At 38.1% G+C, this 26,966-nt stretch overlaps 1 protein-coding gene across 1 annotated transcript; it reads left to right on the forward strand.

Annotated features, from left to right (window-relative positions):
• Positions 1 to 555: 555 nt before the first annotated feature.
• On the forward strand, positions 556 to 25,319 carry CEP152 (centrosomal protein 152kDa; the record flags this gene model as incomplete). The annotated part of the gene is given in 28 exon segments (XM_009877412.1): positions 556 to 642; positions 960 to 1,060; positions 1,273 to 1,339; positions 1,564 to 1,908; positions 2,368 to 2,536; positions 3,306 to 3,446; positions 4,340 to 4,479; positions 4,766 to 4,966; positions 6,170 to 6,317; positions 7,080 to 7,171; positions 8,006 to 8,169; positions 8,703 to 8,910; positions 9,573 to 9,686; positions 9,806 to 9,936; positions 10,112 to 10,240; positions 10,383 to 10,518; positions 11,140 to 11,319; positions 11,817 to 12,089; positions 12,555 to 12,623; positions 12,965 to 13,615; positions 15,295 to 15,469; positions 16,861 to 17,040; positions 20,289 to 20,370; positions 20,460 to 20,566; positions 21,355 to 21,511; positions 21,786 to 21,889; positions 22,136 to 23,013; positions 25,187 to 25,319. Coding segments are annotated over 28 exon segments (5,362 nt in total), but the record flags the coding sequence as incomplete, so codon positions are not given.
• Positions 25,320 to 26,966: the final 1,647 nt, after the last annotated feature.

The raw sequence follows: 26,966 nt of genomic DNA on the forward strand, positions 1-26,966 counted from the left end.
GGGGGTCGTTCACGGGCGATGCGGGCCTGGCTGAGCCCCCTCAGCGCCCTTCTGCGGGGTAGGCCGCTGCCGCTCACGCTGTGGGGTTTAGGGGATGCTCGAAGACAGGTGCTTGTACAGGTAGTACCGTGCTTTCGGTATTTCTTACAAGATGTAGTTACTCTTTAGAAGTACATGAAGGAAGATTTTGAAGTGGACATAACTATTGACAGCTGTCACAGTATATACATGGCATGCCTGGAGAAAATAATATCTGGGTGTAACTAAGCATCAATAATTTAATAACGTCAACGTATGAAAAGCCCAAATAATCTGTTTTAAATGCTAAATTCTTAGAAATGAGTGGCATCAGGTATCCTGAGAAACAAAAGCTGTTAGATAATGTTAGATAATGGACAATGTTTGTTTCAAACAAGCTATTTTTGTTTGTGTTTGGCTACCTAATTCATGGAATGAGGGTGTTCTTTTTGGTTGCCCCACACTTCCATTCATGTGTGATGTTTTCCTGTCTTGCAATAGGTTTTGCTGCATACTGAAAAGCATTGGAAGACAGCAATGTCCCTTGACTTCGATAGTGGAGCTCTGCAAACTCAACATGAAGATGAAGACTATGACCAAGAGGATTATGCAAGAGAACAAGAGGTAAACAAGGATGAATTATTTAAATTGAAGGCTTGTGTATGTAGCTTCTTCCCATTTCTCTCTTTTAAGTGTTTAAAAAAACCAGCTCATTTCCTAAGAAGAGTTTGCCAGAAAAATCATTTGGTTGGTGCTCTAGTCTTTTAAGCATTCCATGATATAAGTCTCTCTGTGAGTTCCAATGTTGTGAACTTTTCCTTTGAGGAAGAAAAATAGGATTTTGTGCAAGTGACCTATTTTGCCTCTCTCTATCTCTTTGCACTGAACTTGTACTCATTCTTTTGAAAAGCACATAATGAATGTTGTTTCTTCTATTTCAGTTGAAACTACTATTGACAGACCTTCCCCATGACATGCTGGATGACAGTGGAAACCAGCTCTCCAGCTGTTCAGACTGTAGCATTCATGAGACTGAGGAGCAGTAAGGCTCTTTTCACCATTTTTTATTATTGTGTTTTTGAGAATAGAGCAAAATCTTAGCTGGTGAGGTCTGTAAAAGCAGTCCAAGGAAAATGGGAACTGTAATGCAGTTTGTGATATGGTTTGTGTTCCCTGAGAAACAAACTAGATGCCACTTAATTTGACGAAGAGATGGATTGTTTTGTTTTAGTTAAGCTGCTTGTCTTTCTCTAGATCACGTGAGCCTGGGAAGCACGATGGAAGGTGGAATGGTCATTCGTTGATAAGTGATCCTCAAAATGTAAGCTTATATGCACAGTGATTTAATTAGTAGGAATTGCATGTTCATAATAACATGCCAACTACTATTTCAATTCGTTAGAGAAATGCTTCTCATGTAGGTGGCATGTTTTGCTATCTGTTTTCAGTACGTGTAGTTTGAGGGCTGGTAACCCCAGAAAAAGTGTGGGTGGGAGGAAGTCTGAGTTTTGGGAGTGCAATTCTAAACCTCTTATCCATTCCTAGAGTTATGAACAAGGACAAAATCTGTACCCTGAACAATTCTTGCGTGACCAGCAAAATGATCGTATTGAAAAGCTTGGAAAGAATTGGAATGGCCTACATAACGACGCAGAGAAAAAACATTTATATGATGTTAAAGATGACTACTGTGGCCAGAATGGTCAAGAGGATCCTGATGATGTGTATCTTGGTAGAGATGGGTTTAATGCTCCAAGTTGTTACCAACAGAACAATGTGTATCATCTTCCTGAAAACTTCAGGCCATACGCAAATGGCCATAAACCAGAATTTAGCAATCAGCAAAGTAAAATAGTAAGTTTTCCAGATGCTCCAAAGGAACATCTTAAGGTATTTCAGAATCTGATGCATTTTTGTCTCTTTTGGAAAGTTTTCACAGGTCTTTAACTATTGATAGTAGTATTTCTAAACACTTTCAATCTCTTATCAGTTTAAACAATGATGGGAAGCTTCTGTAGTATATTTAAAACAATGAAGTGTTAAATAATTGGATTTTCATATGTGCATGTTAATGGCTTTGGTTTTGATGGTTTCATGGGTTTTTTACTCTTGTTGGCTAATTAATGGGCTTCACTGAAGTGCTTATTCCATTGAAGCTGACACTTCACTGCTCTCCTGAAGTGGAAGCTTTCATGAAAATGTTTATTACCTTTAATGGTGTGCTGGATTGGACCCTGGAAATGAAGAGCTGCAAGAGCTTGTCTTGATGTCAATCTGTAAAATGAAAAGAATTTTCACTACAGCTGTAGTTTTAACTTATGTCCTCTTATGTATATGTTGTCACAACAGCAGTTTGTTGCATCTGACATTGTCAGTGACCAATCACCAGAATCTTACAAAGTGACTTATAAACCATACCAAAATGGCGTTCATCAAAATATTCCAGTAATCCAAGAAGGAACCAGAAGAAATGAAGTGTTTGAAGATTTGCAACATGAATTCCTGGGCAATGATGAAAGTAAGTGTTTGCTGTTTAGACTTGAAATAAATTTGTGGGAAAAGTCCACTCGAAATTGGCAGTAGAATACCTGTTGGTTTCAGCAGATTTTTAGTAAGAGGAGGGCTAAAAGTATGTTGCCATACCTGATCTTTTATTTTGCTCTAAGCTTACATTGGGATATCCCTAATTTTGTATTTGTTTTCTTGGTTAGTTTCTATCTTCCCCCTCCTCCCAGAAAAAAAAAAAACAACAAAAAAAAGAGAAATTATTTTTCTGATCCAGGTATTTGAGTTTCAGACTATTAAAAATGTAGTTTTGGCTGGTGAGACTGTGAAAGAAACCATTTTTGATGGCTTCATGTCAAGTCTTGCTGGCACTTTGTCTTGTTTGTAATATTGGAAAATAATTACTTACTCTGCCTTAGAAAATATACTTTGCGTGGTGCCCCATTGCGCTTTTCTGTACTTCAAATGACAGAACTGCTTTGCTTGTTATTCATCTTAATTTTATAGTTGTCACAAGACTGTGTGTGAATTCACAGCACCTAAACCTTTATCTGGGCTTCCTGGTTTGAATTATGTTGGTAGTTCCTACAGTTCTTCAGCCGTTGCTGCTGGAGCAAGTCAGGTGATGTGAATCAGACATGGATTAGAAAAATGATGCAATTTTGTGAACCAACAGTGGATTTGGCACTGTATGAAGGAAGTACCTTGGGGCAGGAATTACTTATGACAATGACTTTCTTAAGCTGTGCTGACTGATCTGTATGCTGTTTGAAATTTGGCAGATTCTTCAGAAAATGTGCAGATTCTTCAACTTCAAGTTCTAAATAAAGCAAGAGAAAGACAACTAGAAGAACTTAATGAAAAGCTAGAAAAGAGCACACAGCAGATTAGATATTTGAATCATCAGCTTTCAATGATAAAAGGTAAAATGTTTTCTGCTAGTTCTTAGATTTTATTCATATCTAGCAACTTTTTTTTCTGAAACTTTGATTTAGATAGTGTTTCTAGAGTTATTAATCATATTTATAAAACTGATTTGGGATTATGTGGACCTAACGCTCTTCTCTCTCTGTTGTTTTAAAGAAAATTCTTTGGATTGGTGCCTGACTGCATAATTGTCTTAAGTTTTACTGCATTCTCAAGACCACCATTTTATTCCAGAGTTCCCATGTGCCAGGTGTTAAAAATGTAAAAAAGTGAGAAGTTTGCTAAAGTAGTGTGTTAAAAATACAAAAAATAAAAAAATCCCCAACAACTAAACCTCTGTAGGAGGAGAAGTGTACATACATGATTTTGTGGGCGTGTGCTGTCATACAGAGCTCTTCTAAAATGATCAAAGCTGTAGTGGCGACTGATGGTTTGCCTTGGTCTCCCTTATGGGACTAGACAAAAAAAGTTGTGATCTTAAAGAATTAAGAAAGTACTTTTAAGAGTGCAAAAGGAGCAAAGCAAAGACAAAACTTCAACTGTCAACCATTTTGATTGCTCTTGGCTGTTCTGCCAGAGGAATTACTTTGTTTCTCCCTTTATCTGGTGTAAGGGATGATGCTAGTTCCTAGTGCTGGCAGCTGGGTCTTGTCTCCAGTAGAGTTCTGAAGGCACAAATATCGGAGTGCTGCCAGCCACCAGAGGGGCAAAATGGTTACTGGATGGAGACTGGCTGAAAGGTTTTGGTTCTGTTTTCTGCTCGTTGCCCACAGTGTGAGACAGTGGGCTCGTAGCAGATGGTTCTGTAGAGCAGGGATACCAGTCATGTTCCACGAAGTTGTTGGTTGGTGGGCCATGTCTCTCACAATTATTATGCATCTTTTTTAAGATGAAAAGGATGGTTTGGCTGTTAGTCTTCATGAATCTCAAAAGCTCTATCAGGATGGGAAGGAGCGGGAAGTGCATCTTGAAGGTCAGATAAAGGCACTTGAAACTCAAATTCGGACTCTTACTGCCAATGAGGAGCAGGTACTATAAATATTTTTAAACTCTCTGTTTTGGGAGATCTCTAGAGTTGTATTTGGGGTGCATTTGCATTAAACATAAGTGCATGTCTTGAAACGTTTACAATCATTACAGAATCTGAATATATGATGAATAAGGTGAATTGCTGGAAAATAATTTGTGTTAAAATCCAGCCATTATCTGAGGTCTTCTAGCAACTCTTGCACAAAAAACCTGAGTTGACATACAGAATATTGCAACAAAAGTAAAATATATGTAACTGAGAGCTGCTCTAATACTGTTCTTACAGATGTTGAAGCAATCCAAACTGGCAGAGGTAGCCATGGAGGGCATGCAGAAGCAGCTGTTAGAACTTCAGCGATCAGATGCCCTTCAGAGAGCCAGAGAACAACACGAGGCCATTATTTCAGCACTGAAGCAGAAGTATGAAAAGCAAGTATTATCGTTAGAGCAACAACTTGATACTACAAAAGCTGCACTCCAAGAGCAGGTGAGAAATTTCAGGATGCCAAGTACTGTACTGAAGAAGCCGTAGATCTCCTCTTTTTTCCCAAACTGTACTTCTTAACCTATAATTCTGATAACTTCTTCTGGAAGCTGCTAAGCAAATAGAAAAGAAATTCTGCATGAGTCTCAATATTATGAAGCCAGTGTGGTGTATTTTTATAACATCTCCAGGCAGCTGTGAGCTCAGATTGTGAATGTGTATATAGTAGATGCAGAGGAGGCAAGAATTCATTGTCTTAGTTTCTTGGTCTTTCGCGCTGTGCACAATCTCTTTTTGAAAGAGTACCAGCAAATAAATCCAAGGAAGAAAAGACCCAATTAAGAAATGATGTGATATTTTTACTGCAAGAAAACTGATAAACAGTCTGTCACCAAGCTTTAGTTTCAAAATGATTGAGGACCACTGAACAGTCACTTTATTTTAGAAGTACAGGTTTAAAAGGAGAGAGGAGGAGGGAAAAAGGCTGTCTTTAAGATGGAGTTTAATATGGATTGTATTACATGGTTTTATAGAGCTTATTAAAATTATTCTATCTGACATGTTGTGAGAGTCCATTACACCATTAGAAATATTCAAGCAATGTAAACCAAGCAGGTCTTAATAAATTGTCCTCTTATTTCACTTAAAGGAAAAAGAAATATCTCTAATTCTTATCTCAACATAAATATGCATAGAAGTAAATGGATTGTATATTTGAAAAGGTAGGTAGCATTTGCTTGGAAACGGCTGCTAAATTTCTGTCTATCAGTACTACAACAAAGCTTACACAGCTTTGTCTCTGCTGAAAAAAAAATTTTATGGTAATATGTTTGAGGTCTCCTGTCTGAGAGAAAATAGAAAAGTCAAGGTGTAAAGATGAGATGCTGTGCCTCACAGTTCTGTGTAGGTAACTAAATCATGCCATATGAAGGTCTCCTTTGTATATCATGTGAAAAAAGAACAATTCCCATCTAGGAATGTTTATATATGAGTATACTTACTGTCTCCTAGTGAAAACTTAACTTTGGTGCTCTAAGAGATGACGTGTCAGCCAAGGACAGCATCTGATCTGTGGTTGATTTAGCTGGCCACTACCCCTTTAGGTATCAGATTGATGTCTTGTGTGAATTGACTTTTTCCATATCTGAAACTATCCTAGATGGCTAGATGTTCCTAACATGAGTAAAAAATAATCTCTCTTCCTAGAAAGACCTTTGCATAAATCTAGGAAGGCATGTTAAGCAACTTGAAAAACTGCTGGAAGAAACCAAATGCGAGAAAACTGAAATAATAAATCGACTGACAAGAAGCCTGGAAGAAAGCCAAAAGCAATGTGCAAATTTACTGCACACAGGTCAGCCTTCTACTCATACCTTATATTTCCTTGCAGAAATGGCTCAGTTCTGAAGTATGAAATTGCACATCTATGCTCCTATTGAAATGGAATCAACACCAAGCTAAACGTGTACTAGATCGTTTCCTATGCAGTGCATTAGTCAGACTTAAATGAACTTTAACTCTAGACTGAACTGTAAAAATCAACCAAATAAAATTATTCCCCCCCTGCTGCCCAAACCCCAACCAAACCAAAAAAAAAAACCACCAAAACCCAAAGCAACAGTGACTAAACTGTTTTTCTATGCGTTTTGTGCTGCGTATGGGTAAACTTAGTTCTGGACCAAATACCAGCCTCTGTGAGCAAGCTACTTATTTTTGTGTTACGCATTTTACTTGAATTGCCATTCTAAAATCCAATCACAACAAGATTTATTGTTGAAACTGTAACAGTAGGAGCAGCATGTGAAATAGTCTGCCCTTTCTATATTTGACTTATGCCTACTTTTACATGTTGAAGTCTTTTAGTGTATAGTAGCTATTAGTGAGCACAGGGAAATAGAACCATAGAATCATTTAGGCGGGAAAAGACTTTTAAGATTGAGTCCAACCATTGATGCAGCAATGCCAGGCCCACAACTAAACCATGGACTAAAACATGGTGAGTAATGCTTATCACCAGAATCAACACTACTGTTTTTAACAGTGATCTTTTCTCAGATTGCATAGTCTTCCTTGCATATTTGACTTGCTCTTTCTTTCTCTTTTCTTTGTGCAATAGGCTCGATGCAGGAGACAAATCAGTTACGATTTCAGTTGCAACAAGCTCAGTCTGCGCATATGATAAGCAATAATATGAACAAGGCTTTGCAGGTTAATTAGTTTTTATAAAATATTTTACTCTTTTGATTTTAGAGGGGAGGGCATTATTGTGAAGAGATTGGTAGTTGGAGTTCTTGTTATTTGTATGAGGAAACAAGCATGTTTACATTGAATAAAGGAGTATCCACTACTTCATCTCCCACTGTTGCAAATTTGACTCTTTCTTTTTTTTTTTTTTTAAATTCAAACATAATGGTGCATATATGTCATCATAAATCTGATATACATCTGTAATCTGCTTATGGAAAAAAAAGAGTGTAAATTCTATGTGCTGGGAATCTTGTAACTTATTAGACTATAGGGGTAGTTGGAGATACTATATTCTGGAATTTAGCTTTTGCCAGCAAAAGGGAATGCTAGAGAGTCCTCTATAAAATGAGTGGAAGTCTGTTTCCAATTCAGTTCATATATTTGATTTAAATCTATCATCTTGTAAACCATGAAGCCTTGTAAGTAGTAGAGTAATTGGATCTTTTTCCAGCTGTGTAGTTTTCTCTTGTCTGTTTTACTATACAATGACAGCATAAAGAAGTAAGAGCGAAAGAAATAATTCTTAACTTGATGTATGAACTGTAATAAGAACAATATAATACAATGAGCAAGAGAAAATATTCCCTAATTAATTTGTAATTTTATTATATGCTTTGCTAGAGGTATCAAAGATGATAGTATAGATGGGTAGTGATGATTCAAGTAAATTCAACTATGTTTAGAAAGAATAGCTACACATATTTATTTTCTTTGGAGGAATTATCATGGGCCTAATGTGTTTGTCTGGCATTGCTCTGCTGAGTGTAACTTTTTTTCCCCGTCTCTTCCTTTAAGGAGGAACTAATGGAACTGAAGGAGGAAATAGCTTTGTATGAATCTGCTGCCAAGCTTGGAGTATTTTTGAACGATACGGGTGAAGCGCTGCATGCAAACATGGGTGATTCCTATGTAGATTTGGGAATAAAAAAAATCCCTGTGAAAAAACCAAAGTTCTGCAGGTATTCAGTGATTTTTAGATTTTTCCTTCAACAAGAATCCTCAAGAAATTACAGAGGATCAACATTCAATTTTGGGGTAGATATTTGAAATGCTGCTTGTAATGTCAGGATAATCTGGGAAAGAAATAAGACTTAATGCCATAAACTGGATGCTTAATTTCTGCTTAAAAAAATCTTCAGGTTTCATAGGGACTGTGTTTTTTGGATTGTATGGATTATATGCATGGATGCCTTTTGGCTCAAAAATTTCACCTAGGTACTTAATGCTAAAGCTGTCTTTAAAACAACTGAATGTCTCAAAATACCTCACATCATGTGAGAGTGAGTCTTTTGGGGGAACAGTTGAATGAACAAGTTTTCTGTACATTAACTGCATATGCCAAAAAAGGCTTCTGTGTTCATGTTTTCTCACTCGTTTTACTCTTATAAACTTTTCTGGTAGCATTAGTTGCTCTTCTCTTTGCTACCACTACCTTCCAGGTAAATGTTTTTTTGTCTTTTAAATACTGAATGGCTTATATCTTCCTTAATAGTGCAATACAGAACAGAGACATGGATAGAGAGCTCTCTAAAGATGAAATTATTGTGAAATTAAAAGCTGAGCTGGAACGTTTATTGAGCAGTAATAAAATGAAGAGAAATCAGATTACTCAATTACAAAATGATCTGAAAGACTGCGAGAAGACATTAGAGGAACACAAGGAGTTGTTGAAAGCAGAAAAAGCATCGAAAGAGTCAGAGGTTTGTTCTTTTACACTTTTTTTAAAGTAAAGATGCACTGGATTTTAGTGAACCAAACCAACCTTTAAATATCTTATGACATTACTTGCTTGATAGCAGTTAATGGCCACTCTGCTTTTTTTGACTGGAGAAAGTAGTTTTTCTTTTGCCAAAAATATCTTGTAATTTCTTGTGAGAAACCTGATAGTATCATTAGGTTATACAAATGGAACATTAAACAGATTGGTCTTCAGGCAGCCTTTGCTATGTAATTTGATCAACAAGGAATCTGATTGCATCTCTCTTCAGCCCATTATTAACTTCTCTCTATAAATTGATCAGACTTGTAACATTTGCTCTTGTAATCTATACTGTGACCTGGATGTGGGATAGGAATGCAGTATGCTTGAGAAGTGTGCTCTCTGGTGATTGATAGTCATTCGACTTGCAAACACAACATCAAGTGTGTGCTTTAAACCTTCATGACGGTATGAATTTTAGGAATTTATCTAGAGTAACAGTGATACTAAGCTGCAATAATTTCCTTTTGTGTTTGGTTTTTTTTACTTATTTTTTCGACATAAAATTTTTATTCTACAGCTTAAATCTTTTTTTTTTTAAAGCATCGACTTCTAAATCATGTGTATTTTGAAAGGTATCATCCTAATTTTTTTTGTTTCTAGCCTTTCACAAACATGAATGATAAGTTGGTGGCAAGTCCTTCGGTTTCTGATAATCTTAAGGAAGAAGTTCTGAGACTCAGAAAGGCTAATGAAACTTTGCTGCAAGAAGTGGAGGTGAGAGAGGTGCTGCTTGTCCCTACAAAAAAAGTACCACAAAAGACCCCTTTGTGCTAAAACCTGCAATTAGAAAACGTTCTTTACAGCCCCCCATTACCTGAATTTTGTTCATCCAGAACCATGCTTCAACTATTGAAGAACTGAAGGAAAGTGAGGAAAAACTGAAAATCTTAAATCAAGATCTCTGTCGTCAGATGAGAAAGATGGTTCAGAATTTTGATCAGGATAAACAAGAAGCCATTGACCAGTAAGTCTGTTAACTCTGTTCTATCTATGAGCTTTTAGCCTACATGTATAATCTTGTTCCAGTTGTCTGATACAAGGGGAAGTCAGCATTAGAAAGCTGATTTCTTAAGGAAAAGTTGAACCCTGTTTAAAAGGGGGCAAGTAAAACCTAGCGTTTTCCTTTCTTGAAATTGTAGGTGTGAAAGAATCTATCAACAACATCATGAGGACACAAAAGCACATTTTGAGAAAGCCCTGATGGAGAGGTGTGCTGCAGAAAAACAGCAGCTTATTGAAACTTACGAAGAGACAATCTCGGAGTTAAAGTAAGGCTTGCTGTTCCTTCCACTTTTACTGAAACTTTCGCATTTCCTGTTTGGCACTCAGTGCTAGTTACTTTCTTAAAAACAGACTTGCTATCCTGTGAGTGTAAAGACTAATTGGTAGCAAATAATCTGTCATGTGAAGGGCTGACATAGAGGAGCTGAACAAAGAGATGACTGCAGTGAAGGAGTGTTACATTGGAGTCTGTGGGGAGAAGGACACCTTGGAAGCTACTTTAAGGAAGAAATTTGAGCGAGAGCAGCAGCTGAAGGAAGAGAAGGTACTAATGGGAATACCTGTAAACTGTACAGCTTCAGCTGGAAGATACTTTGAAGAGATTCAGCGATGTCAGAAAGTTGATACATATGACCTATTGGTTTAAGTTAGGCTGCTGTTGTGTCCTGGGGTTTAAGTCAGCTTTCATAGTTTTCACTTTTCAGCAGTGTGAGGTTTTACATGCATGAGACATTTTCCAAAAAAACTGAGTGGCAAACCAAGATTTCTCCCTATATAAAACTGATCTGAAAATGTTGTGGGCTTTGAAGTAATAATGAATTCAGACTGTTATATTAATTAAAAGCCTTACTTTTCTGAAAGTATCAGTGTGAAATGACTAAACTAGGTCAACTGTCTTGCTAAACAAATGCAGTTCAAAGTATGCTAGGAATAAAGATACTTGATAATAAAACTTATTTTAGAGCAATAGTTTATAATCACTGATATCATGCCTTACAACACCTCCTTTTGAGAGCTGAACCTCTTCTCCAGATGTCATTAAGATCAGTGCTCAGACCCTATAGTTAGTCATGCATTCTCATCACTTTATACCATCACTTTGTTTCCTATGCCTTGGAGAATACTTTTAGGGGTTTGTTTAGTTTTTATTTGTTTTTTTGCCTAGCTCAAGAAACAGCTGCTAGAAGAAAAACAAGACAGTCTTAACCTTCTGAGGACTGAGCTTGAAGAGAAACACACCAGATCTATGACAGCAGCACAGAAGCAGTGGCTGGAGGAAAAAAACCAGCAAGTTGAAAAGGAAGTTGCATTAGCCAAAGTTCACTGGGAGAAGGAAGAAAAAGAGGTGTGGAACTTACACAGAGGGTTTTCAAATTGTTTTGTTGGTGGTGGTTTGTTTGTTTTTAGGAGAACTTATATGTAGGTAGACTTATACACTGTTTTTCTGCCACTTGAAGTAGCTTTTAAGGATCTGTCCTTTTAGGAACCTCTGAAGAAGTCAATAGTTACCACTCATGCTTAAGATTTTGGGGGAAAAAAATCCTGACACCCTAGACTTTGTAAAGTAACATGCAGGATGTCCTGAATGTCACAGCTGGTAATATGCTGGAGTTTTCCACCCTGTTCCCTGGGTGAGTGGCTGTGCTTTCTCTTGATTCCCTCAGTTATCATGGAAAAGTCCTTTGCATATCTTACATCATAGAAGAAAGCTGTGATGAGTTGTAAGACTATCTTCTCTCTGAGCATGGTTTTGCTCTTCTGTCAGGGAAGAATATTGATGTAAACAGAGTCTAGTCATTTGGGTACTGGGGAGATTTTCTTAAAAACTATTTTTTTCCTTAGAAAAAAGAACAAGTCTTTGCAAAAATAGAAAGAGAATGGCAAAGTAGGTTGGATGAAATGAGAAGAACTGTAGTTGAATATAATGACCGCAGCACCCAAACTGACCGAGTAACAGTTGTGGATGAAGTTTCAACTAAAGAGTTAGAAGGGATTGTTGAAGACCAGAGGCTGCAGATCCAGAAGGCTCTGAAAGAAAACATGGCTTCTGAAGAGGCCTTAAAAGAATTTGAAATAGAACTGGAAAATAAATACCGTAAAAATCTTGCCAGCCAGGTAACAAATAATTGTTCTGTCTGCCTGGAGCCTGTGAAACTGCCATATGCAACTTAAAAAAAAAAAAAATAAAGTGGTCTCTTCCACTAACTTTCTTTTAAGCTCAGTAGTTGATATTTGCTGTGTTAGAAATAGTTTCTAAAAAAGTCTGAGGAAGCTGTAGCATGTAGCTTGTTTTTTCTAGCTGTTAGTTTTCCCACACAGTTGGATAAGTTTTGCAGCAGTTTTGAACAGAACTGAGCAACACTGATGTAGAGTTTTTATAATTTTGTTAAGAAAAAAATTCATTGTTTTGGTATCATTTTTGCATCAAGAAATACATAGAGTGCTGCTGGTCTGATTCTTTTAATTTCTGTAAACATGGGCAATCCAGACTGAAGTCTGTTCTTTCATTGATGCATGAAAGTTGGAATAAAAATGTATTTGGTGGTGATGACTGAAAGGGATTTTTTTATCCACCTGTAGGTAGATGCAGCTTTAACCCAAGCTCGTGCCAAATGGCTGCAAGAGTTAACAGACCTCAAAGAGTACAAAGTAAATCTAAAGACAGAACAAGAAAAATGGGAAAAAGAGCACAAAGAGACTGCAGCAAAGCAGGTAGCCCAAAATACTTCTATATGTGTATTGATTAACAGTTCAGACTTCCAGATCCCATATATTACTGGGAAATGAATATAGACATAGTTGGGAAATCCTTAAGGAAGCATATTTGTAGTGTATTCTGATCTGGTTAATTTTTTTAGCCTATGTAGGATTATATATTTTTATGAAATAATTTGAAAGTCATCTCTAATAGATTGTTAATGACCCAGTGTTATATTTTATTATATAAATATATGTATGTATTTATAATGACTGTGTTATATATCCACCAGTTAGCCCAAGTTCTCTCCGCTGCTGAAGAGAAATGGAAGAAAGCACACGAGAATACAGAGAAATCTGGACCAAGAATGAAAGAACTTGAAGAAAAGGTAATTTCTCTCCAGAAGGAATTGGAGCTAAAGAAAGAAGAAATCCCTGCAGCTATCAAAGCAGAATTAGCAAAAGCCCGTGCTCAGTGGAACAAAGAAAAGCAAGAAGAAATCCTGCAGATACGAGAGCAAAATGAGAGAGACTACCGATCATTCTTAGACGATCATAGAAACAGAATTAAAGAGGTACTTGCAACAGCAAAGGAGGATCTTGCAAAGCAGAAGAATTATCTCTCCATTCAGAAAGATGCAGAAATAAAGATTTTACTAGACCAAAAGCAGCGAGAATGGGAGGCTCAGGAAACAAAGAGAGTGCAGGGAGAAATTAGTCGGTATGAGGAGAAGATTCTAGTTGATCTTGAGTACTTGTTGAGTGAAATCCATGAAGAACTAGTCAAGTGCACGCAGAATAAGAATTCTTGGAAGGATGAATGTTTTGATGCTCATGTTCAGTTAAACAGTCAATGCAAAGACAAGATGAAGGCTTGCTTACAACGGGCTTACAGAACCACAGTTTTTACAATTTTGGAAAAGAAAGAGCGAGAATGGAAAGAGGTAATATTTCTGTAAATAATAACTGCCGTGCAGTAAAGGAATTTGAGAAGTTGGACTTGTACCTATTTTCTCCTAGTATAAAATATCTATGTAATCCTGACAATAGGAGAATCCAACATTTGAGTTTATAGATAAGTCCTTTAAAACTGTGAAGGAGGGCAAAATCCACTGTTAGCAAGTGAAAAGGGAAAGGATAGATGTGGCTTTAAAACCTTCGGTCTTTACAGAGGAGAAAGTCAAATTAGGATAGGGATTGTGAGTCGCATTACTCTTTTTCTTTCATTTTCCCCCCTGTTTCTGATACAGATAAAGATCATAGAATCACAGAACAATTCAGGTTGGAAAAGACCCTTGGGATCATTGAGTCCAACCATTGACCCTACACTACAAGGTCACCCCTAAACCATATCACCCAACACCACATCTAAGCAACAAGATAAAAACAGTAAATCATTTTTGTGAATTATCCACCATAGAACTGAATAACTGACGCTCTGATCTATCTCGAGTCTGACAGTCTTGCTTAACTTATTGTGCCTCTAGGAGATCCTTTTCAATATGCCTGCTCAAAGGAGGAAAGACATCCTACACTCTTCTAGAGGAGTTTGGGACTAAGTAGAATTCTGTCCAAATGCTACTGTTGCCGTTGTTTTGGCAGATTCCTCTTTTTCCAATGCTTACACTCATAGTAAGTTTTTGATTATGGGGAGCATCCTACCGGAAATGCTCAACCACCCAGCATGTAGCAGCTGGGGAATAATCCAAGAATAGGACAGAGAGAGGAACTGGCTTGTTTTTCAAGAAAAGGCGGGCTGGGGGAAAATGAGTATGAACTGGTTTCTCATTACAATATTACCCATTTTTTTTAGTGGTAATATGTTTCTATTCAGAAAGTGATCCTTTAAAGTTTTTTTGTTATGAGTTATTTTTACTGCATTGGGGGTTGATAGGGCTGGGACAAAGGCTGGACTCGATGATCCTCTAGGTCTCTTCCAGCTGATGTGATTCTATGATTCTGTGATTTTCGTGATGCTAAAAAGAATTGGAAGGTTTTTTTCCCTATGTCTGATGTGTCTTCTGTAATTTATATGTATGTCTTTTGGTAAACTGTTTTTAATGTGCCTTTGAACTTCAAAATGTTGGTTGGCTTGAGCCACCTCATCCAGTGAAGTCTGTAATTTCTTTAATAGTATCTTCTCTTATGCTACTACAATAACAATGAACAAAGGAGTTCCTTTTTTTTCTAGATGACCCTCCTGTTCCTCTACTACCTATATTTGTGCAGAAACTCTAAATTCTTGCTGGATAGGTTTTTAAAAAAACAAGTTAGCTTCAACTATTCAAAGACACTCTATGATTCTGCAATGTTAAGAGCTACTGACATTTCCAAAGTAAAACTCAAGATAGCCAGGTACTGCTGTTGGAGTGAATTGTGCCGAGTAAAACATTTGTATGCTAGAATATACATTTTCCTCATAATTTGAGCTGCAATCTACAGTTCTATTGCAGATTTAAAGCCAGTGTTACAATTAATAAAGCTATCTTTGGTGGCCAGGGTTGCTTCTTTTATGCATAGCATACCACTTACCTATTTTAAGATTGTGTGGAACATGGTTTTGGTTTGGTTTGGTTGTGTTTTGCTATGTGTTGGATTTTCAGTAAGTATATTTCAATTGCAGAAATATGAAGAGGAAGTGAATAACATAAATAAAGAGGCATACCCTTGCCTGCAATGTGGTGAAAGAGAAACTGGGGAGATGGCAAGATCCCCTGTGAACAATGTTGGACACCAAGCAGAAGCACAAAGGAGGCTAGGGAAACGGCCACCCTTACAGGAAACTGGAACAGGCACAGGTATTTGATTTGTTTTTAATCTGGTAAATTGTATATCATCAAATTAAGCTTATTAGTAGAAGTCTTTAATAGTTGATGTCTTATTGATGACTCTACTGCATTAGTTAACTAGTAAATACTTGGGTGAGAGAAGACCTAGTTCTGGCTGTAAGGTTGTTTAGTGTTGCATTAGCTTGTGCTGTGTCCAAGTCACAAACTGTGTAACAAATGGTACTGGTCTCTAGCTTCCTGATTTAGTGCTAGCCTTTGAGGTTTAATTTTCTTAAATGCAAGTAGCTTTCTGCTTTTTAAAGCAATTCTTGAGTAAAGAAAGAGCTTCTATATATGCTGCACGTGTAAATACTCTTTGGGGTTGTGGGCATGAACACTCATACTTTTGATGTTTAACAGCTTATAAGCAAGTCAGTGTTGACCATGATGGGCCAAATGTGCTCTAAACTGCCTTGTAAATGCGTAATACTAAATCAGAGCTTTGAAGATCAGATTGTACTACTTGCTCTTGACATTAGAAAAGACAAGGATTTCTGCATTCATGTAAAAGATACATTGTGTCAAGAATTGTACTTCAGTTTGTTTTGATCAAGAATGCAGTTGAAAAAATGCAAATCCCTGAGTGATGTTTACCTCTTCTAGCTTTGTTTTGGTTTTCCTCCTTCTTTCCCTCTGTCCCCACTATCTACTTTAACATTGTAGCTCTGCCCAAGGCGGTCACATGTACTATGGCAAAGCTGGAGACAGTGTAGCAGGGGAAAAACTTAAGGGGAGGCACAGAAGTCTCTCTGGGACTTTCTTTTCAGTTGGAGTTCTTATGCAACAGAAAAACATAGAGCAAGAAAACCCGAGAGTCTTTGGCTTTATGCCTGTAGTGCAGCTTGAATTCCCTCAATGCCAAAATAACAAAACATCTATTAAATGCAAAACAATACAAGTAGTGCAGCTCTTCTGTCTCTAGAGCTCCCTGTCCTGGCTATAGAGAGCAGACATGGCTGTTCTGGAAGTAGCCCAGTCTTTGTGAGTTTCTTAACTTAGCCACATGTGAAGCTTCCCAGCTGGGAGAATCTCCTTCAGCAGACTCCAAAGATCCTGCTTGGCTGTTTTCTATCTTTTTAGCAATAAAAAAATTCAACCTACAAGTCTCATATCACTGACTGAAGACTCAGAATCATCACTGATGGGAATGCATTGAGTCTGTGAAGGCTGAATGACTTGATAAATGCTGCTGCACCTTCTGTAACAGGGTTCCAGCCTCTCATGATAATTTTAATTATACTGATATGTTATGTTTTCCAGCAAGAGGAAGATTAAATAGAGCACTGGACACAGCAGGGTTGGGCTTGATTCTTTTTTTGGACCCAGGGTTGATGTGTGACTTTTAGCAATTACTGTTGCAGGTCAGAAATACACAAGAAGGAACTTGGGGTCTTGGGATGATTTTTGCTGTGAACGCTACTGCCAGGAGCTTGAAAAAACAGAGGCTGTGTGCCAGGACTTTAAAAGAGAGCTGGAGGTAGCTTCATGTTCCTTCATAGCAAGCTAAGGATGTCTGTGGGCTAAGTCAGAGCAAATGCAGGGTTAGGATTGTTAATCACCTAAAGAAAACTTTAATGTCTATGGGTCCATGTGTCTCATCTGTTGCATCATTTAGTTTTCAGTGGCTGGAACAGGTGTGTGCATATACTTTAAAAAAAAAAACAACAAACCATTCCCCCCACAACAAAAAGCCACAAACTTACTCTCCCTTCCTTTAAACATTACTTATCACTTTGGTACTCTTTCATGTGTGTCAGGAAAACAATAGAGGCAAACTGGACACATGGCAGATGTTCTTAGAGTACAGGTATGTGTGGGTCCTGTTGCCCATGAGGGTTATACAGATAATGTATGCATGTGCACATACACACATATAAATGTGCATCAGCCAGGGAGTCCTTCAGCTGTCTCCTCGGGGCTGTACTCCTGCTGTGCCCATACTCATCCCCTCAGAGTGCGAATACAAAGATCAGAGTGGCCCTAAATGTTACTTGGTTCTTCTTAGCCCCAGCAGTAGTAAGCTACTGACCACAGGATTTTTTGTACCTTCCTGCAGTTAATACTAGCTTGGATCTGTAGTTCTATTTATTGTCTCTCTTTTTTTGGTAAACCTTAAAGTAAATTTTAAGTAGGTTTTTATTTAGTCTCTTTGCCTTTTAAATTAAGATGTTCTTTTTCCTTTTTGTCACTTTGAAATGAGAAATACAGGACAGATGACTGAGCAAAGGTCTCTAGTTCTTAATTTTTTTTCTCATGTGACAGCTATCTCTACAAATGATGGGTATGAAATATCCACTATATTTTTGGAAAAGTCACTGAAAGTAAGGCTTCTGCCTGTAGCATGGAAATAAAGCTTTTCTAACACTCTTCCTGATGAAAAAAAGGATGATGCAAAGTAACTTGTTTGAGATTCCTCCATTGTAGGTAGAGACTGCTTCCGATTGAGTTGCGGTATTACCCAGTATTCTTGTTCAGTACTTAACCCACTGGCTGTTTTGTGGTGGTTGCCTTCTTTTTGCTGTCCAACATCTTATTTTTGGTATTCTCTATATCACTTTCTGTGAACAGACTTACAGTGTCTGGTGGTAAAACCTCCCTGAAACTTGACCGTCAGTTTAGTCAATTGCCCTGTTATCTGACTTAATATTGATACCTGTGCTTACTGTGGATGCTGTTGCATCATGTACATCTGGCATCCTTTCAGACTCCATCCTTTATTATTTTATTAACTTGGTAGAAGTCTCTGGCCATAGTAAAATCTGAACTAATGCGGATGAAAAGTCTGTGGTATATCAAAGCCTTTGCTGTACCTGTAACAACTCCTGTGGTGGGGTCTCTTCTATAGGGCTGACTTGTTGGCTTTTTGCTTGGAGGAAGTCATATTGATTCATGTGCCCCTCACAGCAACATGAATTCCTTTTGTCTAGGTTGGTTTCTGACAGATTTGTGGGAGAAATGTCTGCTTTGCTTTGTTCCTGTACTCAAGAACTTTTTGTTTTCTACTTGAGCGTAATGCACAGTTCCCGTTCTGCTGGTATCTGAGGAGCTCTATTCTCTTAGCCAGCTGTGATGGAGTCAGTAGAGGCCTTTGTTTTAAGGAGCAGAATAATGTTTTCTCTAAAGGAAAACATGTTGGTATTTGAATAAGAGGATCGTTCTCCCTGCAGTGTTTTAATCAGTTGAAGCTGTACACAATAGTGTTCAGGGAATTTTATTTTTTTTCTTAGGGTCTTGTTAGAGCATGGCAGGAAATGGACTTGCTGAAGGTTCTGATTCAGGAGAGTTCTCAGACTGCATCTTGAGGGTCAGTAATTCTGTAGAATTGTTTGAACGTGCCTCAGTTTAAGGTTGCTCTGGCCACTGTAAGCAGGTTTGGCAAGTGGTCACCTTGGAGAGAGCAGTTGTGAGGTAGTAGGTTGTACTGCTACAAAGGCTGTAGTTTGTGTGGGGTGGGTTTTTTCCTCAGCTGCGTGCTGTAGTAAATTTTGTGCTCAGTAAGGAAAAATAAAATGTTGTATGTTTTTATTGCCAGCTTGCAGATGTATAAGTTGCACAGATTTGTGTAACAATATTTCTGTGCTCTTTTGTTGACAAGCAAATAGTGTGTAAACTTCCTTGGGGGCTGGAGAAAAGATTGAAGGATAATAGGAGACATGTTAATGAAAATGGAGGCTACTGCTGTCACCAAGATCGTCACAGATACGATTCTTGACTGCACATCATCCCAGAGAAGGAAGAAAGCTGAACTTGTCCATGTCTTCCCTAGGACTCAGGTCCTCATATTGTACCAATGAAAACCTTGCTTCTTCCAGCAGGAAGACTTGTCTCTAATAAGACATTCCCTCTGTTGTGCAGTGACAGTCCTTGTTTTCTTAAGCCATGGTTCATGTGAGAAATTCTGTGGCTGAGTATGGTGGAGGTATCTGCTGCATTCAGCATAGGTGTTCAGGTTGGTTTTCTTTCCTAAAACAGGAAGCCTAGTAATCAAATGTTGATTTTTATGAGTCTGTCCAAGTTTATCTGTCAATTCTTCAAGTTATGGTAAATACCTGTACCCTTTTTAAAAAAATAATCATTTGCTTAGATTAGATTATGTAGCAAATAAATAGATTTTAAGATTCTTTAACTTTCATGAGATTACCCATGGGAGGACTGTCTGTATGCCACGATCAGCGGTCTTGAGTATCAGCTTCAAGTCCTGTGCTTCAGGCTTTTACAACTCCACTATCTTCTCATTCTCTCTGGTGGCTCATTATAATATTTATATGCTTCTTAGTAGCACTGAGCAGACTTCAGCACAGAAGTCCAGCCTTCCTTCGTAATAGTGACTTCTGGTTATTAAATAAAACAACCCAAAAAAACCCCAACAGCAACCAAGTTGCTTGACCTCAAAGAATGCACAATTGCTAATCCACAAATTAATAATTATTTTCCAATGTTTGTCAAAACAACTTTTGTTATTTTTTCCCCATCCTTTCTCTATGTGTACACCTGGTATCTTTGGTGCTTTACCTGCAGTATAGTGTTAGTAATGGCAAATAAATGCTTTAAGCTTATTATTTACTGTATGAGGCGACTTTTTTTTAACCAGGCTTTGTTGAAGTGTGTTGTGATTGATTCCTATATGCTTGTTACTGCAGCAGCTGTACATTTGCTGGTAGTGCTTCATGACATTGAGCTTTTATACCAGAGAAAGCAGTTTCTGTAATAAATTCTGTTGAACTCACCTTGAGTTTAGAGAAGTGCAGTGAATTATGGTAATTTTTAAATTTTATTTTATTTTTAATAGAAAATGAGAAGTTTCTAGAAGCTCCAATTGCAGAAAACTCTGAGATGAAGACTAAACTGAAAGACTTGGAGACACCACCAGGGTATTTAAAAAAAAAAATCTAAACAAGTTGAATTGTTTCGTAAGATATAAGCTACTTTTCTTGTGCAATATGACTTATGTGCATTTCAGGTCACTATCAAAGGGACGCGTCTCAAAACTTTGTACATCCTGTGACTGTGTGAAAGGACTGGAAGAAATGCGTGCTCAGTACATTAAAGCTGTGAACAAGATTAAGTGTAAGTACTAAAGTCTTAACTAAAAAGAGAGCAAAATAATTTATTTTGTCACTTTCTCCTTCTTCAGCCAGCTTGCACAGGAATCTGACAGCCAAATTGCCTGAGAAGTAAATTTTTCCTTCTTACTAGCATGAATGTGGTAAATGGAATTGTCACAATAGTCTTAGACAAGATTGATTGTGATGGGTGAAGCCTTGTTATGCCATCCTTGCTTTGCTGCACTGTATTATGTCTTTTATGGTGGTAAAATGTATTTTGAGAACTGGTACTTTATCTCCAGCAAAGAATTCGCCTACCCTGCAACTGGTCCCAAGGGAGAATCTGCTTTTCTCTTGTGCTGTATTCTACCTTCTGGCTTAATTGGCTACCTTCTGGCTTAATTGGCAACCTTCTGGCTGGGGAGAGTGAAGTGTAGCACTCAGTCTTACTTGAGTGCATCAGGTCCCCACATGCCAGCTGCACTGCCACCAAAGAATTCCTAGACTCGCATTTTACCAGCAACATTCCTCCCAGATTCCTGTGCCCAGTGTTTTCTATTGCTGCTGAAGATGCAGAACTGGACAACTGAACTGTCTGATGCTTCATATTGACCTGCTCTGGTCTTCACTAACGTTTATTCAGGTGACAACACTTGGCGCGAGGATTTGGGTGGAATGTTGGCAGGTAAATCCAGGCCCTTGCTGGCTTGCTCCAGGCCTGCTAGACGGTCCCAGTTTGTGGTGTTAGCTTTTCCTCCCTCTCTTCTCACCTCTGGGGAAAACCTGGTATTTAATGAAGTCTTTTCGTAGGTGATATGGTTTGTTACATCCGTGAAAGTAAGGAGCGAGCTGCTGTAATGATTAAAACAGAGGTTTTAAGAGAGCGCCAAGAAACAGCACGGAAAATGCGCAAATACTGTTTGATGTGCCTTCAACAACTTCTTACTGATAATGGGAAACATGAAGGGTAAGTTCAAATATGTTTGGAAATTACTCTTGGTTTTGAAGGAGGTATGTAGAAGTTTGGTGTTTGCCCACCTTGGAGCAAACAGTGTCTGACCTGAAATCTTGCCAGCCAGCTCAAATTGGCGTGGATCACTGCTGAGCAGCCTGGCATACTGTCTCTTCGGTATTGTTTGATTCTTGCTAACTTTGCCTTGCAGTAAAATGCAGAGTTGAAAGGGAATTACCCTTAAACTTTAATATTTTTATTTGCTTTTATGTTCTGCAATTCTTGGCAGAGCTGAGAAGAAAATAATGAATGCTGCCAGTAAGCTTGTTGCAATGGCTAAAGCACTTGAAACACCTCTTCAACACATTCCTCAAAGCAAATCTACCTGCGCAGGTATGTTGGATTCTCTAGTCATTCACACCTTGATCATACTGATTTAATGTAGAAATGAAAATGCAGATAGAAAGTGAAGTACGATTTATTTATAGGCTTGCTAATGGAAATGTAAGTATAAGCTGCTTATTTTGACAATGCTTATAATTCTTTATTACAAAAAAAAAAACAAAACAAAGAACGTAGGTTTTGCCTCCAGCATTAACATTTCCTCCTATTACTCTATTTCCTTCCCTCCTCTCTTAGCTCTGCTATTAAATTCTGATCTGCCACTTGGAGCTGAGTACTCAAAAAGGGATCGCATTCTTCAGACTAGGTCGAACCATATGGAAAGCAAATCATGTGGTGAAAGCATTACCAAAAAAGCCAATGATCAAGTTGTCCAGAAACGTTTGCAGTTTGATGCAATGCAGACCGAACCTCAACAGATACTTCATGAAACAGTGACTTCAAATATTCAGGATGAGAATAATTCTAAAAATCTGGATAGCGCTTCAAGAGATATTCTGCCAGAGTTTTATGAAGATGGAGTAAGTGTAGACAAAGGATTCCTGTGTGCTGCGAGTAATATAGCATGTCAGAATGCCCCTCCATCTGCTTTTCGAGTAACTCCAGAAAATACGCAGGCACCCGGCTTTACAAATGGCTGTGCCACCTCTGGGCCAGCTCATCATCTGCTTAAAACCAAGAGCGAAAGAATGGTCATGAACACGGATAAATGTATCCAGTCATGTGGAAAATGGAAAACTAAATCTAAAAGAACTTGGGAATCTGATTGTCAAGAAACTCCAGAAAGAGATGAAGGAAACTGCAGTGAATGGAGCTCTGTGAACGGAAGCCTGCATCTGGATTGTAGCAAGAGGCCTCTCGTGTGTCCTGAGCAAAAAGCCGGTACTAGTGGGCAAGCACAGGCTGCGTACTGTGAAGAGTTTCCCCACATCAGGTCCCTTTCCCCTGAGGATGAAATTGTTGTTTCTGGGGGAGGCATTTCTAAGGGCAACGGCAAGATTGTCAGCACAAGAAGCAGCACTAAAGCGTACAGGAGAGGCCCCCTGATAACAAACCCAGAACATACTTTATTCCTCAACTCTGACAAATCAAATTCTGCTGTCACACAACACAAGGTATCACCAGATTAAAACATAGGAAGATGCTGCAACAAATGCTTGGACAAAAATGGTGTGGGGTCCCCAGTCTCTTCAGCAAGATCTAGTGGTTTTGGTAGCCCACTTTCCAACTGAAACTCATACTAGCAGTTCCTTGTTTGAAGGAAAAAAGATAATTTGATGTTTAAATAGAAGTATGAGGATTGAGGAAAACCTGTTCTACTGTGTCCATTTTGTGATCAGTGTGACACAATTTGAATGTTACATGAAGAAATTCTATACAGCTACTTGAAATATTAATGCAGGCTTTTGTTTACCTTTGTAATAACACTTTCATAATTGTTTATAGTGTATTAGATTCTATTTAATAAATTTGTATATATTTTTATATTAAGTTTAGCTTGCAGTGCAGTGTTTGTCTAAGACAAAACTACTGTAAGTTGTGGTAATCTTCTTAAATGGTTATGAAAATTCCTTCAGAACTTGATAGTAGTTGTTTTAGGATTTGTTTGAATTAATTATTTTAATTGACTTTTCCATGTTGAAGGACCCCCTGTAAGCTTCTGTGTGTGTCCCCATAATAAAAGCAAAAATACTTCCATTTTTTCGTGAAATTGTTATAACGTCACATTTTAAGTATTCTTCCCTTTGGCTAGTATTAGGCGGAAGAAAAGTATAAACTTAGAATAGCCACATTTTGCAGGTGTTCCATAAATAGCACAGATTACCAATGTAAGCCAAAGATATAGTAATGTTCCTTCTAGTTTAAAGGCCTGCTCACTTTATGAAGGGAATGATGAAGTGTATGCTCTTTTGCTAGACGTTTTGCTTTCCTTGGGATAGCATTTAATTTCTCATCCTCTGAGGAAAAGAGGCATTTTGCTACTCGCTTAAACAGGGTGTGATTAAATCATACTTGTTGCAATTAGTATATTATGGTTATGGGCCAGCAATTCACGTCAACATTAATACAGATGTAAACAAAAAGGTTTTGCTTGCTATTATTCTGTGATATTAGAAGAAAAAAGACTGAATAGTCTCATGATGTGTATGCCTTTGATATGTAACAACACACCTGCTGTGAGGATGCCCATTTGGTCTTTCAGAGTCAAACAGCACAGTCTAGTCTGAGAATCTTTTCATTTTTAAGTAGAAAGTAGTACAGGGTTCAACAGAAACCTTCTGAAGAAAAATGTGTTCAACTGCTTTTACAAAAATGTCCTGCCTGTTTGTACTTCAGGCCAACTGGCAAGGCAGAAGGCATTACAGCTCTTGGTACGCAGGACTGGTTTGTGACTTGAGACTTTCTCAGGCAATCTAAGGAGACACTTTTGAATTCTTGGTGGCCTTTAATATCGCCCATAAATCCAACCCCGTTTCCTCTTTAATGAAGGTGGGGTTTGTCATCATCACTGGGAGCAAACTGAGGCCATGAGAGACCGCTTGTGCCTAAACAAATATGGGCAGTGGTTAAGTTCAAGGGCCAAATTCCGAGCTCTTAGCTGAGGAAATAACTGTGGCCTTGTCTGCAGGGGAAAGTTTTTACTAGTCGTCCTCTAAGCCCCACGTGGAGGCTTTTTTTTTATTTTTTTCTCCTCCCCAGTGATGAGTGGCTTTTTTTTGTTAGCTTAAACATTTTCCCAAATTACACGAAGTGAAAGAGAAGCACATTTATCCTCCCATGAGGGATACTTGTACAAGTGTTTTAACCAATATATTAGATTAATTCACTCCTTGGGCTAGTCCAGAAACCTCTGGGTGAATGAAGCCTGCATCAGTGAACATGCTGCTGTCCTGTAGGACATCCCTGACCATTCAGACAGGGCAGCTGAGGGCCCATCATCTCACTGCTGTGGACCAAACATACTTTTCCAAGTAATCCTTCGTCTGAGGTGGACACAAGAGCTTCTCTTGTAGTTGCTCCCCAAAATGCCACTCAGTTCTATTGTGCAAACTGCTTTTAACATGGTAAAATGTAAATTCTTACAGTATGTTTTGTTTCTGTCTCCTTGTTCAATGCTAGTTGTATGTGTAACTGTCATTTCTCTGTAGCTTCTAAAAAAACTTCCTGTGTTTAAAAGCTCAGAGTTTTCAGTGCAAAATGAAGTACTTAATCATCCCAGTCCTGCCAAAGTTTTCAACGGCTGATGATTTTTATACATTTAATTTTTTTTTAATGTATTTAATTTAGAAGCTGGGGTTGCAGACCGATGAGAAGGGATCTTCTGCATTACTGACTGCTGTGGAAAAGCTGAGGGTGCAGCAGATCCCAGCTGTAGTGAGGAAACCAGGGGAGTTTTCATCAGCAGGCGATGTAGCCCGATGTGAGAAAAGGTTCTCTTGTTGGGTCTCTTTCCTCTCTTTTGGAGGAGGATGCTGTTATGCAGTTGGGGCAAAAGAGGGAGGGGGAGGAAGCTTTCCAATCCCAGCTAGTAAAAGGGAGGATATTTAAATACAGGCATTAAGTGCCCAACTAAGTTTGGTTGTTGTTTGAGTTGTGTTGGATCGCAGTACTGGGCGATTTCAGTGACCAAAATTGCAGTGCATGTGAGAATGTCGGTGTACGTAGAGAGTCAGTTAAATCCTTGCTCACCTAATGTTTGTTGTATGTCTTGTTGCACTGACAACTCCAGAGAGCTCCAGAGCTGCCAAGGGGATTTTAAGTTTTCCTTAATGAGAATCAACTATAGAGACCTGAAAATCATCATCTCCTAGTCAAAGCATTCCTCAGTCCTGCTCCTAACGTCAGTAGGAAAGAATGAGGCAGTAACAGGCTAGCATAGGGGGTGGCAACTCCTGAAACTGGACGGCCAACACCAGACAAAATGGGGCTGTAGTGTTGCAATACATGTGGTTGGACTTGTATGGTTGAGCCAAGGTTGTAACAGAGACACTAAATGAATCTATTAAAATAAGTTTGCCATGTATTTTCACCTGCTAGCTTATACTGCAGAAAAAATGCACCTGTTTTATTCAAGAATTCATTACCGGGTTATATGTCTTTTTGATTTGGATGATTCCTTCTTTTAATACTTCATTTATATAGTTAGTTGTGCATAAGATGCTCATATGTGATGTATAGAAAGGAGTGCACAGGATTTATCTAACTATGCATGTTTTGAGAAATTAGTACATTAATTATTAGTCTCAGATTCTAGTGTTTTAGCTTGTCTCTTCAGTGGTCTTCTATATGAAATGAGCAACATCTGTAACTATTAATGAAAAAAATTAAGAATAGGTCTTGCATAAACAAGATTTAAATTCCCACGTTCTTTATTTTTGGTAGACATATGCACATCTGAAATATTGTCTCCTATCACAGCAAGCTGCTGTGCACCAGTGGTTTTACGAGGAGGAACTGAGGCCATGAGTGGTTAGGTAGCTTGTTCAGGAAGTTGGGAAGCCTGAATACAGAATTAAACCCAGGTCTTTTAAATCCTAGACAAATGCTTTAACCACTAAATTACCTTTTCTTTCCAACTGATGGCTTTACTGTGCTCTTACACTTTGATTTGTCCTGTCTTTTAGTCTGGTTTATCACCTTGTACTTTTTTTTTATTATTATTAATTAATTTTGTCATTGTATTGGTCAACTTTCTCTGGCTTTACCCTTCCCTCCCCCCTCCCCCCAATTTTAATCTTGAACTCTCTCCCTTTGACTTTGCAGTCTCTTGTTTTGTTTTGTTTGAGCTTAATGTTGGTTTAAGAAGTGTGTGTAGCTCCTCCCGCCTCTTCTTCAGCTTTTGCTGGTTGGAAATCAATTAATTTTTATGTATTTCTTCTCCAGAGTGACAGATACCTTTTTTTTAATTGTGTCATCTGTTTCATCAAGTGACACAATATTACAATTTACACACATGAGTTACAATTTACATAATGTCTCACATCTTTTCCACCTTTCTAAAAAGATTGCTCAGTCCATTTTCCTGCTGCAAGGCAGAATCACCTGTGCTAACATTGGTTCTAGTGGA

The sequence above is a fragment of the Apaloderma vittatum genome, unplaced genomic scaffold, assembly GCF_000703405.1.
Source record: "Apaloderma vittatum isolate BGI_N311 unplaced genomic scaffold, ASM70340v1 Scaffold42379, whole genome shotgun sequence".
In the NCBI taxonomy this organism is placed as follows: domain Eukaryota; kingdom Metazoa; phylum Chordata; class Aves; order Trogoniformes; family Trogonidae; genus Apaloderma; species Apaloderma vittatum.